Here is a 13,492-nt window from a genome sequence, read left to right as displayed (position 1 = left end):
ATATATAAATATATAAATTTATATATTTAAATATATAAATCAAAATTCCAATGCAAAACAGTAGCTCTGGTTGCACTGTAGCAATATAAGTTCCTAATACATTAAATACTGAAAAAACCTTCAAATTTTCTTTGGGCATTAAATCACGTTCTGGATTAAATAGTCTCTTTTCTTTTTGGGTAAAGGTCAAAGCTAGTTTTTACATATGTAAGTAAAAATAATCAAATAAATAACTATTTTAAACTTTTTCCTTTGTCTCTGATTAAACCATTGTGATTTTGTCCTTTAGATTCCTCAATTTACTCAGTAGTTTCCATCCCTCTTAATTTTCTTGTCCAGATATAAAATCCCAAAAGATGCGTAGTAAAATATTGACTTGGTCTTATCAATAATACTGCAATACTAAGACACAAACCAAGGATACTTAATGTTATCAGTATAACAACTCACATTTAAGCAGTGATAGCTGACAATATAGGATACAACATTCCAGCTGTTTTATTTTTTTTAAATAAAATAATACCTTATTTTATTTGTATTCCACCAGCATGAATACATTCATTGCAAATTGCATGCACATAAAAGGGAATCAATTTGTAAACTACATAATATCTTAACAATAAATAGTATTTGATCTAATACATGATGGTAGTGCATTTCTTGTTAAAACTGCAAGCGTTTACCAAAATGAAAACAAACTCTTATTCTCCTTATAAATATTTTAAATAATTTTTAAGTACATGTTTCATACCAAGTATATAAAAATAGTATTTTTAGATAAATTAAGAGGTTTCATTTACATGACAAATAACGTGCAACAACTAACCACTCTCTACCAGCTCTGTTTGGTTGATTGTCTAGATGACATGCAGCGATAATTGTCCCTTTGCCTTCACAGAACTGACAAACAGACCAGCAGGACCCATGATCACCTGAAGCAAGCAGTGCCATAGATATTGTTTGGGAACAACAGTCAGACACTCAGGGAAAACCTTTGCTTCGATGAACAAAAGCCACCCATGACAGTTCTTTTGTCCTAGACTTCCAGCTGCTCTGACCCTCAGGGTCTTTGGACTATCACAAAAGTCTGCCAAACAGACCAGTAAGTTATATCTGTATACAAAAAGCTTTTCAACATGCTTCTAGAATCTAGAAATTTTTTTTCCCTATAGTATGAACCACTAATACCTGTTCTTACTTTCTGTAAATCTGAATTTTCATGTTTGTGAGTCTCCATGATCGCCAGAGAAAAGGTCAAATAAAGCAGTCATGCAGCACTCTCTAAATTTAAAACTGGCAGCTGCGGAACATGCTTCGAGTACTAGTTCACTGTTTCTCATTATGCGTCTATGGCTTGGTAGTCTTTATCTTTAACGTCCCTTGTGCTTGTCACAATGTCTATCGGGAAATCTGGGGTCGGTGCAGAAACTACTCCGGCTGTTCCTTCCAGGTCCCATGATCCCGGCAGGTTCTCAAGGCTTAGTGAGCTGATTGCTCCTTGGCTAAAGCTACCTTCCTCAGATCTGCTGGGGAGCACGAGGTGTAATGATGTCTCTGATGAAGAGCATACTGAAGAAGAAAGAGTTGCTGAAATAGACTGAAGAGGAGTCAAGGTAGCATCTGAACGGGGAGAGGTGCATCTTAAAAATTGCAAATTGTCTTTCTGAATTACCTGATACTGGGAGGGGGAATTGTGAAGGCCTGGTGTGTAGTAAAATTCACCATCCATAGAATTTTGCAGGTTGGGTTCAGTTCTTTGGGGACTGCTGCCTACAGAGGACAGATCTGCATTCCGAATGTCACATAATGTGTTGCTGTGGCAAAGTTGTGCTTTGGTGCAACCTTGCATGTGCGTCCAAGGTTGATGTGTAGTCCAAGCCATTCGAGACTGCAGACTTTCCAGGGTAGGACTTCGAGATATGCCGTGCACAGCACAGAACCCTGGAGGCTTCTGGGATGTGAGCAGGTTCTCCAGAAGGTGCATCACGTTCTTCATATCCTTACTTAATTGTGAGACTTCTTGAGTTAAAGTGGTCACCTGTTATGGCAGGGCAAAATATCACAGTATTTATTTATGCAGTCATGCCTGAAATACATACGTACATATCTTTTTTTCCTTCTAACAATATCAGCTTTGATCTGTGGCACAGTGTCTTTACTTTAAAGAAATATACTCTACTAATATATGTGTGGGAAATAGTCCATCCATCTACCTTACCACAGCTACATGTTACACTTCCTGTGGCATATTGAAATAATTAAAACAACTTAATAAAAACATAAGATGGAAACTGTAGGGGTAATTCACCTGATTTTAAATGATACTCTCTATATAAAGAATGGCCTTAGGGTCAGAACTGAGATGATTTCCAGTAGCAATATGACATCAATAGCTTCTTGATCAATCATTAAATATTTTAATGCATAAACCTTTTTTGTTAACCCATTTTATACCGATGAATGATATAAAAATGAAGTCTTGTGAAATCTTGTTCAGAAATACACGTGAAATATCCTGCTGTCTTCCTAGTAAAATAAAAGAAACCCATACCCGAAGTTGTCAGATGCAAGTACTAGTTACATGAAAATCTGGTAGACTACTACGAAAAACAAAAAAAAAAAAAAAAAAAAAGAAACTGGAACCTCTAAAAACCACTTGCTACCTCTAAACATTTAAACAATATAAAAACCTCTGAAACAGTTTACTTCCCTGTAGTTATGTTTATGCTTGAAAGGTGTTTCATATAACACTAAGAAAGATAGTAATCCATAGCATAGATTACTCTGGTGTGTGTGCAAAAGGAAGAATCATATTTTCTATTAGACCTTTTTTTTAATACTGAAACCACTGATAGCATCCAATGAATTACATGAAGGCTTTAATCTTACAAAAATTGCTGGTTTGGGTGGGGAGCAGATTGACAGGTTCTGAATTTGTGATTTAAAGTAAATTGATATATGAACATTAATGGGGACGTTTGTTAGGACATTATAAGGACATTGTGGGAAATGAAAAGCCTAACTCAAACATAAAAGCGACCCACTCACCATTTCAAATGTGTTTGTCTTTCCTTTTTCCTTCTTAAGGAAAAGTTTGTAGGAAGTTAAAATCAGTCAATTATTTTTAATAAAGAGAAATGAACCTAATCAGAGGTAGAAATGAACTTTGTCTCCATGGTAGCTAATCAATCTATTTTAGGTCAAACCACTGTCATTACTGTTAAAATAGAGTTTCTCATACTGATGCTAGTGAAAATACTCTGTTGAAAAAAAGACATGACTGCACATTTATCTTCAGAAGGATAAAACACCTGTCAAAAAGAAAAAAGGCTAATTCAGGGGGCCTTTCTTTGCCCTGAAGTAAAGACACCACCTATTAGGTGCCCTACACAGATCAATCTTCATGTAATCAGAAATAGAAATACAATTTTCATTTTTCTGACAGGAAAGTTCCAAAGAAATCTGCTGAAAAGATATTTCAGGATAAGTTTGACTGCGTTAGTGCAGGCACAATAATTATAAAGAAATTCCAAGTTAGAAGGAAAGTAGGAAGCTCCAATACAGCTCCTATACATCTATTTGTTTCTCTCTGAGCTAAGAGTTCAAACCCATCGTGTTGTTTAATTGTTTTGTAATAATGATCACACTACCCCTGGAGGGAAAATGCTTAAAGGGAGGAGGCTCTTGAGTGGCACATTACAGGATATCTCTCTGTCTGTCTCTCCACCTTTCTTTCTTTCTGCCGTGTTACCTAATTAAGTCATGCTAGATAGAAAATAACCAGGAGATCTCCTTCTGCCAGCTGAGATTAAGCTTTGAATGCCTGGTAGCTCATCTGGACTTCAGTTAAGTGAGGGATTAAAATATGTTAGGAAAGTGAGTTGCGAACAGGCTTCCTGTGGGGTCAGAGGAGCTAAAGAAGGTTCTTGGTACTGTCAGACTGTAAGGAAACACGTTGTGAGATTTCTAGATGAATCAACCATGCAAGAGCAACTGTGCTCCAGTTGAACTGGGAGATGGCATTGCAAACCTCCAAAGGCTTCTTTGGGAAGAAAGGGGGAAGAAGGACAACCAAACCCATGGCTACCTAGATTCAGTGGTCATCCGTTCTTTTTTAGGATAATCACTGCCTCTGCTCCTAGCAGATAAAGCAACTTTGTTTTCTGTGCCTAATTTCCCAACTTGAATCCATTTTACAGGGCTTTCTGCAGTCGTGCAGATAGGAAGATTGATACTACCTTATGAGTAAGCACCTTACCCAAACTGTGAATGCTGTGTGAAAATATCTGCAACTTTAAAATATCTTCTTTGGTTTGGTCCAAGTTTTTCTGTTCCGTTTCTGATAACTTAAAGACTTTTTAAAAGTTTAATTATTCTTTAACATGTTTCTTTTGCCAATTCATTGAGGCAATACAGCAAAAGTCAATCCCAGCATCAATACTTGTGGCAGTCCTGAATCTCTGTTAATTACAACTTGCTTTTGTGCCCAGATACTATTTTTGATATATCAGCTAGCTGTTAGAGTGCTGTCTTCTCATAAGCTTGCTCCACACAATCATAGGAACTGACCTGATAAACCAGCCTTTGATGTATGCTTTAATAGTTTCCAGTAGCATGATAGTTAAGATCCAAAGTTTTTGTGCCAAACTTCGTTAGAAATTGACCACCATTTAGTAAGATCTATTTGGACCAATTCTGCTCGACACATACGCAAAGCAAATAGGTAATTTTCTGGATCATGTAAAACCTTTTTTGGCTTTTGCAAACTGTTAATCTTATCAGTTTAAACCTCCAATATCTGTACTACTATTACTTACCATCTATCTCTATATTATTATATTTATATACTTACATAGTATACTGTTACTATCAATAATATACTGTTTATGCTATCCTTTTTACATCCTGCAGAGATTCTTGAACAGATGCAAATAAGCAGGTGTAACAGGGAACAATTTTATCAATGATGTTAACTATTTCACAGTGCTCCAGAAAGTGCAAAAGAACAGAGATTAAAAGCAAAAGAAATTTTAAGTCTGTGAAACAGAAATTGAAAGCAGTACAGTTTCCTCCTGAGCGAAAGGACTAATTCCTTGCATGCTGGTAAGGCTATTCTCTTTTCAGGAGTTCAGTGATTATTGCTAGGCAATACAGCTAGTTGTACAAATGGTTCCCGCTGCGCTAGGCAGACAGCTTTAAAATGATCTGTGAGATCCCAAATATACTTGAAATGCTACCTTAACAGTTTCTAGGACTTGAAAAAGATACTGCAATGTTTCCTGATATAGAAACTGGGATTTATACAGATTTAGCTTGAATTAGCAAGAGGTGCTTCTCAGGCTGGTCAAAAGCAATGTGCTGGTATCTTTTTAGCAGACTCTGTTATAAAGAAAGAATATATTTCAAAACAGAGATTAAAAAAAAAAAGTCTTATAAGGAGTGGCTGAGGGAACTGGGGTTGTTCAGGCTGGAGAAGAGGGGGCTGAGGGGAGACCTTATTGCTCTCTATAACTACCTGAAATGAGGCTGTAGCGAGGTGGGTGTTGGGCTCAAGCAATAGGATGAGAGGAAATGGCCTGAAGTTGCAGCAGGGGAGGTTTAGATTAGATATTAGGAAAAATTTCTTCACCGAAAGGGTTATCAAGTATTGGAACAGGCTGCCCAGGGAAGTGGTTGAGTCACCATCTCTGGAGGGATTTAAAAGACGTGTAGACGTGGCGCTTAGGGACATGGTTTAGTGGTGGACTTGGCAGTGTTAGGTTTATGGCTGGACTCGATGATCTTAAAGGTCTTTTCCAACCTAAATGATTCTATGATTCTATGCAGGAGCAGAAGAAAATTTTGCTGGTTTCTCTGCTGACTTGCTAGCCAGCTCACAGGTAGTTCGAGGGCAACCAGTCTGTCTGGGTAAATTAGGACACTAAGATTATTGCTATTGCTATTAAACAAGTAAGGACAAAATAGGAAAGTATAAAGGACTATATAATTTAAGTGTATTCAAGTCAACAGGGCCCCCCATGAAATTCAGTCTAGAGAAAGGGTTCCCAAACTGCAGTTCTAATAATAATTTGTGGCTCTTCATTGTTGGATATGGATGCTGCCTTCAGGTTGGCATAGAATCAGGACAGTGTCAGCCTGATGGTGGCAGTAAGAAAACCAGGTTTGGAAATTACTGCTTCAAGGACTTCGGAAAGTATCAGGGACAAACTCTGACTTTGACAAGCTACTGACTTTGAGAGCAACTGGAGGATCATGGAAATCCCAGGTGCTAAGAGAAGAGAAGCTGTTAACATGTACTGTTGAATGAAAGCCTGAGGTGGTAATATATAATATTGGGCAAAAATATTAAGCAAACAATTTCTATAAGTGCCTAAGGAAATAGTTAAAAGAGAACATAAATTAATTAGTTAAAAGATTTAATTAGTTAAAGAGAACATAAATTAGTTAAAAGAGAACAACATAAATTTCTCAAGAGTAAGCCATGGTGAAACAATCTAATTCTCTTCTTTAACTGAATAACTGGTTTAACAGATAAGAATAAACTGTAGATGTAATATATATCTTGTCAGTAGACTACTTAGATGTTACTGTCCGCATGACATTCCTCTAAACCAACTAAGAAAATGTGACTGAGATGTAATCACTGTGAGCTGGATTCACACATGATTGGAATGCTTTATAATCAGTGGTTTGCTGTCATCTTGGGAGGACATTTCAAGCCATTCTTTTTAGCAGTCTATCCTGATCTGGTTTTATTTAATATTTATTTTTAGTGGCTAAATCAAATTCATGTTCACTTTTAAATATCAGTAATATGAAATTCAACAAAGAGAAATGTTAAACATTACATCTGAAAAGAAAATGTCAGAGGCATGAATATAATACTCTGCCTATGCGGAGTATTGTAGAAAAATGTCTGAGGATTTTCACTGAATCACACTTTGCATGCATTAATCATGCTCCCAGTTTTCTTCACTAGGAATGACTTAGGCTGGTCCCTAAGTGTACTTTGTCAGTGACTTAAAAGATCTAACCAAAGACAATCCAAAAGAAAATGCTACCAATGAAGAGTTTTAGAAAATGTGATGGGCAAAGAAAGACAGATGAATTTGGTTTGTTGAGATCTGCTGGAGTAGATTGTTTCCAGTGTAAATTGGTTTTAGAAAGAGAACGGCAATCAGCTTTTTCTTATATCTTCTAGACATAAGAGAAAAAGCAGTGAACTTGCATACCAACAGAGATTTACATTTAGATGTTGGGAAAATAGATCTTTTCAGTACAGGAAGGTTTTGAAATGCCTGTTAGAAAGGATAATCGCCATCATCTGTCATGGTAGTAATATTTTTTATTCAAGTCTGAAGTCAGCTTTTGGTGCCCAGTTGATTTTTACACTGCATTGCTTCCTTTCTTGATTCTTTTTTGTGTCTCAGGTGCCTTTCCACCAAGGAAAAGTGCAAGAGAGACACCACAGCATATAGGACCTATGCTCTGTATATGCTGTATGTCCTGCTTGAAAAAGAAATTAACCTAAGCTTTAGAGCATTAGCCGTTTTTGTTACCTTAATCTGCCAACAGCTATTAAGCTAACATTAAAAGAAAGGAAAAAATAGCTGGAAAGACTACTCTACAATCATCAAAGTACAAGAGCAGAGAGACAAAACAACAACAAGGTAGGAGTTCTTTGGAAATAAGAATATCAATGCTAAAAGGAAAATATATTTTTACAAATCTCAATAGATAAAAAAATGTGTTTACTTGGTGTTTATGGTTTAGGAAACTTTTATTTGTTAACACAAATAATACTAGGTTTTATGTCTTGAATTTTATGCTAGATTTACATAGTTAAAATCCAAAAGGGATAGGCTAGTCATGATTGGTTTTCATCATCAATAAATGTCATTAGTTCACATTTTGCCACATTTGTTTAGATTGGAGGATGTTTTCCAAAGTGAATTATTGGGATAGCCTTGCTGCAAAATAATTTCTCTCATATGATAATATAGTATGAACTTGTTACAAAGAACATGTTTTTAGTTACTATAAGTTAAGGGAGTTTTTTATATGAGTTCTTAAGCTGTAAACTGAACTTTGCAGTACATCCCCTATGTAAAACTGACGGCCTGATTAACTTTGCTTTACCAGATTTTCTTCATTGGCACTGATTATAAAATGACTGTTTTCATCATGTGCATACATTTTTAGTATTAAGGAATATGTTTTTCTTTAAAAAAAGAATGCTTTTTTTCCCTGTCCTGAGAGGAGGATGAGATTGATTTTTGGCAGCTGGATGTGACATATGTTTTAAAATAATCTATTTATAAAATTTCTTTAGGTGATCTGGAAAATAAACATGTTTATTTAGGATCGTTCCTTTTGTTAAATGAAAGTGAAATATCCCTGTGAATGCATTTTCTCTGTTTTGAATAAGTGCCAAATGCTTAGAGTATTTTAAGCAGTTGCATCTAAAAAACTCTAAAATTAAAAATAGCTGAATTTCCACTAAGTACTCCAACATGCTGCTAAACAGAAGGCAATTTTCTAGTACAAAACCTGACCCTATTCATATTTCCTCATGTTTGTTTGTTTTTCAGTTGAATGGGAGAAATGTGAGTACTCTGTTCGTTATACTGTTTTAGTACTGTAACTGTAGGGTCTACTGATGTGGTAAAGTACGAAATCAGTCCCCAGATTCTGAAGCTGAAGGAGGCTGCACTGGAGCTGGGTCACATATGGGAAGAACAGGAGACATGACAAAGAAATCTGAGTTTGTCTGCATGCACTGTGCAAGCTGTCTTGTATATCTGAGCATGAAATCGTGTACCTGTGTATTTGAATGGAGAACATGTACATGTGCACTCAGCAAATTACGGGAGAAAAATTATGACTAAAATTTGGGTAATTTCTTATTTTTAACTGGTCTATGTTTTAAATTATTCAGATTTGGGTTTTGCACATTGAATCAAAGTAGAAGTATTTCCATGCTCTTTTCATATAGTTGCATTCAAATGATAGCTAAAAGCATAGTAGGGTACAGACAATGGGACAGCAATAGGCAGGTGCTTTAATCTAGACTTATGGCCATCTGTATATCTCAGAAAATCTGCTTAGTGGTTTCCTATTTTTACTTCTGGGCTCCTTAGTAGTTATGTATGATTGCAGCAGGTAAATGGTGCCTCTGAAAAAATGCTGAGTGCTTAGATACACTCATCTGATCAGTCTTTGCAGACACATGCATTGGAAAGACCAGGTTGGGTGTACAGATCTCTGCAAAGGAAGGATGCATACTTTTAAGGCAGAAGACCTGTTCCTAAATTCTCGCTCTGCCTGATTTGGAGCAGGTCTTTGAATCAAGCTTTTCCCAGCTCAGAAAATGTGCCGTGCTGTTGGGTATTCAGTCACTTAATCTTGAAACTTATGCTTAAATAATTGCATTTTTACAGGAGCAAGAACCTGAACCTTATCTTTCTTGCCTGCCACATACTGAGCATACTGAACTATAAAGAAAGTCATGCCTTTTTTATTCAGTGGTTATTTAGACTGGAATGGGCAAATAGGGTAGGAGATTAAGTAGTCCTCTTCCACTCCACCTTGCAATACTGAACCGGAGGGAAATTCCCTTTTATTAGCTTGGATCTCATTCAGGCTCAAAGTGAGCAGTGAGGTTAGGTGAGGGAATGAAGAAGCTGGGTAACTGGCTGAGCAGCTGGAATATATTCCTATAATAGGTATCTGGGGCATGTTCAAGTTTTTCTCACATTGCCTAATAAAGTGGCAGTGCTGACTTTGGAGCCTACCCTCCTTGGAGGAATTCTGTGCATCCGTTAGTCCTAAAGTTAATACGTAGCAAACGGAGAAGTGAAAGCAAGGCTCTGTCTTCTGTTAGTCCCATTCTTAGGTAAATGAACTTTCCTTTGGATTATGTAGTGAATGTTAAATGCCTAAAATACTGCCAAGAGCTCCACTGGATATCTAAGCTGGGCATAGCTTGTTTTGTAGATTCATCTTTTTTGCTTTGCTTTGCTTTGTTTTGCTAACAACAGACTGTATTGAATGTCTGAATGGGAAGATGCATGTCTTTGTTCCCTCAACGAACAGTTGAAATGTTTTTAAGCTAACTAGTGAACTGTTGTAATACAATTGCCTTTCATGAAAGCAGTTATTTTTGCATTTGTTGATTGACTTCTGATCTCCACTGGAAAATGTATTAATGATAGTGTTTGCTGCTGTGGGCTACTGGTGACCTGTTTTCTCATATTTTCTTTTTCAGGAGGAGGCTGCATGTCGTAATAGAGAAGTTTGTTTCTAATTCTGCTGGCATTTTAACTACTGCTAGCAGTCTGCTGCAGCGATAGTCATAATCTTCCATTAATGGTCATCATCGAGTGATGGAATGATGAAAGCACTGGTCTACAAGTGTTGTTCAATACTTAGTGTAACAACAGAAAACCCAGGGAACAGCTAGTGTGTTCCAGCAAGGCTACTCATAGGCTCATTTGGGTAAGTACCAAGTCAGTACTGTCAATTCAGAAACTCCAGATGGGGCATGTTTGAATACATGTAGAATATGCAATTAAGCAGCCTTATAGTCATGCAGTTTTGTCAATGAAAATTTTGATCCATGGGTGGACTTGGAGGATACCCATCTGTCTCTGGGATTTGAGCCCAGAATGTTACCTATGAAATCTAAATCTATACCAGTTTAGAATTGGTCCTCATGCTTTTTTTTTTTATGTCCCGGTCCAATATTTGTCCATATTATATGCCCATGCTTTGTCACGCTGATTCGAGAATTCTCACGTATATAAGCGTTTCTATGTTTAAGACTCTTGCTTGGTCAGAATGCAGAATGCTGTTTTCTTTGCTAGGGGACTTCTTAGACAGAAAACAAAATATGAGCTTGGAAAGTAGAGAATACTCCTTCCAAGTGCTGCAAGGCACCAACAACAATCTTCATCTTAAACATATCTACACTAGTGTAGATGTACTCTATGAAATGTACTCTATACAGCATGGAGTAAATTAATCTTAGAGATACTGCAAAGTTGAATATAAATGTTCCCTTAGGTTCCTAGACTAAGTCTGGTGTGTTTTCCAGAGTGCAGGGTTTTATATAATCATTCCTGTAGCCTCATGTAGCTCTATAATCTTCTGTAAATTCTATGAGGTTCTGTAATCAGAGAAAGGTATCTTCCTCTGTTGTGACTAAACAGTAAATACAACTATTTTCAGAATTTTTTCAACATTATTGTGTTATTTTTATCTTCTGGTTGCGTTATTATTAGTGTTGTTTTATCACTAACCAGGCTAGATGTAAATCAATTCAGGTGTTGCCAAAAAATGTCTGAACCTTGTCAAAACCTTGTTTGGCTTCCAGTTTTAGTACTTAGCACTCCATGTTGGTGCAGGCCTCAGTCAGTTACGCAGTGTGAAAACAAATTCTGTCTCACACACCAAGCTGGCAAGACTCCAGAAGTTGGTGGTACTCTTTTTAAATCTCCAGAGATTCTCTTCCTCTTACTTACAGGTCTCCTAATACCTGCTCAACAGAGAGACTATAGATGAACCCACTTCTGTCACACTTCCATGGAAAGAAGAGAAGGACCTGCTGGTGATGACTTTTTTTTGTCTGACAACCTAATGGTTGACTTGTTTAATCAAGAATTAGTGGTTCAAATCCATCTCTATCCCAGGAGAGAATGCAGAAGTCTTGGGAGGTAAGCACTTCTTATTTCAAGTGAAGTCTTGCAGGTAGCATACTATGTGAAAAAATGGACTGATCCCCACTCCTCAATTTTAAAATAAAAGAGTGATCCTTATTCAGAACAGTGAAATGTTTGTCTCTGGATTTTGAATTCTGTTACCCCGTGTGGAAACTTTAGTGTTTTACTGCATGTGGTCGTATTTCCTTTTTTATGTCAGTGTGAGCAAGCAAGTTGCGTAACATTTTGTTTGGATAGTGTTAGCAGGGGAAAATGAAGATCGTGCATGGAGGGAAATGACCTTCATCAGGTTTCTGTTTCTTCTTCTGCTTAACATACTGCCCTGCTCCAAGATTTATTTATTGCTTTTCACTAGAAAAACAATGACAAGCCCAGAACTGTTGCAGTTGAAATGTTTGGTTAATCCACAAGATGCCTGCCTTAGCACATCTGCCACCATGATGTATTTTCCCATTCCTCTTGCAGATAACCATGTAATACATCATTTTAAAAATACCTGTCCTCTTCAAAGTCAAAAGGGATGAATCAATATGACTTGTCTGTTTCAAAAGTATTATATAAGAAATATAATTTTCTATCATAATAGTGTTGTCAATGAACATCTTGGAGATATGTCTGAGTTCTTTGACCAAGGCTTATGAAAAACTGTAGTCAATGGGGCATGAGACTTTTGTCTGAACTCTACAGCTTGACATACAAATGAGGTGTTGCATTCATAGCGACTAACTAACCATGCATGCACTCTTAGCTTAGGACATTTAAGTTATCTGACCAAGTTAACTGACCCAGAATGAAAGAGGTTTACAAGCCAAATACTTCATTCATAGAAATAAAAAAATAACTAGATTAAGTGTACGAAATGTAGAAGGAAAAATAAAATAAAACTTGACATTTCTGGTAACCAAAGAGATCAGGAAAAAAGAAAGGAAGCTGGTGGTTGGACTTATTGAAATGTTTCCTTGTGTGGAATTATAAGAAATTGTCTCTAATCTCTTCATACTGAAAGACAGAGTATGCTGGGAACAGATTTTAGTCTTGCAGTATAACTGTGAAGTTAAAGTCTGATGCTTTCATCTTGTTAGCCAAAGTACTGCAGTGGCTGGATATATGAAACAGTTTAGCCAGAGAACATCTCCTCTTTAGTGTCAGATTGATAGTTGATTACAGGCTTGAAGTTATTGGAAGGGAAGAATAGAAAGCACCACCAAACAATATTGGCCCTGCATTTTTTTTTGAATGGATGAACTTCTGTTTCATTCTAAATAGGTACAGGTAAAGTGATTTGAAATGTTTGATGTGAATTTGAACATGACTGGCTTTGCATTTCTTTCAAGGAAATTCTCCAAAAGCATAGCATTCACCAAAACAAGAAAAGTTGGAAGAAGGGGCTTGGGGAAAGAATGAGAGGAAAGAGAGAAATAGAAGCACATACAGAAGAGGATAAATCCTAAGAAAACTAGATACACTAACTATGCTAAACTCACTTTGTTTTTAGCTCTAGCACATGATACAAACTTTTATATAGCTTTCATGTAGAAAATTAATCTCGGAAAGAGTTAAAAGCCCCAAACTGCCCTAAATGTAGGAACTCCATTATCGTGGCCTGAATGAAGTCATGCCACTGCCGACTGCTAGAACTTAAATACAAACTGGAGTCAAAGGCAGCCAAGTGGTACGCCACAACTGATATCGCTAATGCATTCTTCTGAATCCCTTTGGCGGCAGAGTGCAGGCCACAGTTTGCTTTCACTTGGAGGGGCATCCAGTACACC

General features: G+C 36.8%; 1 protein-coding gene across 1 annotated transcript in view; it reads right to left on the bottom strand.

Moving 5' to 3' along the window:
- Positions 1-1,339: 1,339 nt before the first annotated feature.
- Positions 1,340-13,492, bottom strand: part of KCNH8 (potassium voltage-gated channel, subfamily H (eag-related), member 8) — a gene marked incomplete at its 5' end in the record, with an annotated part of 78,249 nt that continues 66,096 nt past the window's right edge. The window contains one exon of the mRNA XM_009573066.1: positions 1,340-2,038. Within this exon, the coding sequence (XP_009571361.1) occupies positions 1,340-2,038 (699 nt within the window). The remainder of the gene's footprint in view (positions 2,039-13,492) is intronic.

Source organism: Fulmarus glacialis, unplaced genomic scaffold (assembly GCF_000690835.1).
Source record: "Fulmarus glacialis isolate BGI_N327 unplaced genomic scaffold, ASM69083v1 scaffold17392, whole genome shotgun sequence".
NCBI classification, from domain to species: domain Eukaryota; kingdom Metazoa; phylum Chordata; class Aves; order Procellariiformes; family Procellariidae; genus Fulmarus; species Fulmarus glacialis.
The sequence above is the reverse complement of the archived record's forward strand: the minus strand, read 5'-3'. Positions and strand labels throughout refer to the sequence as shown.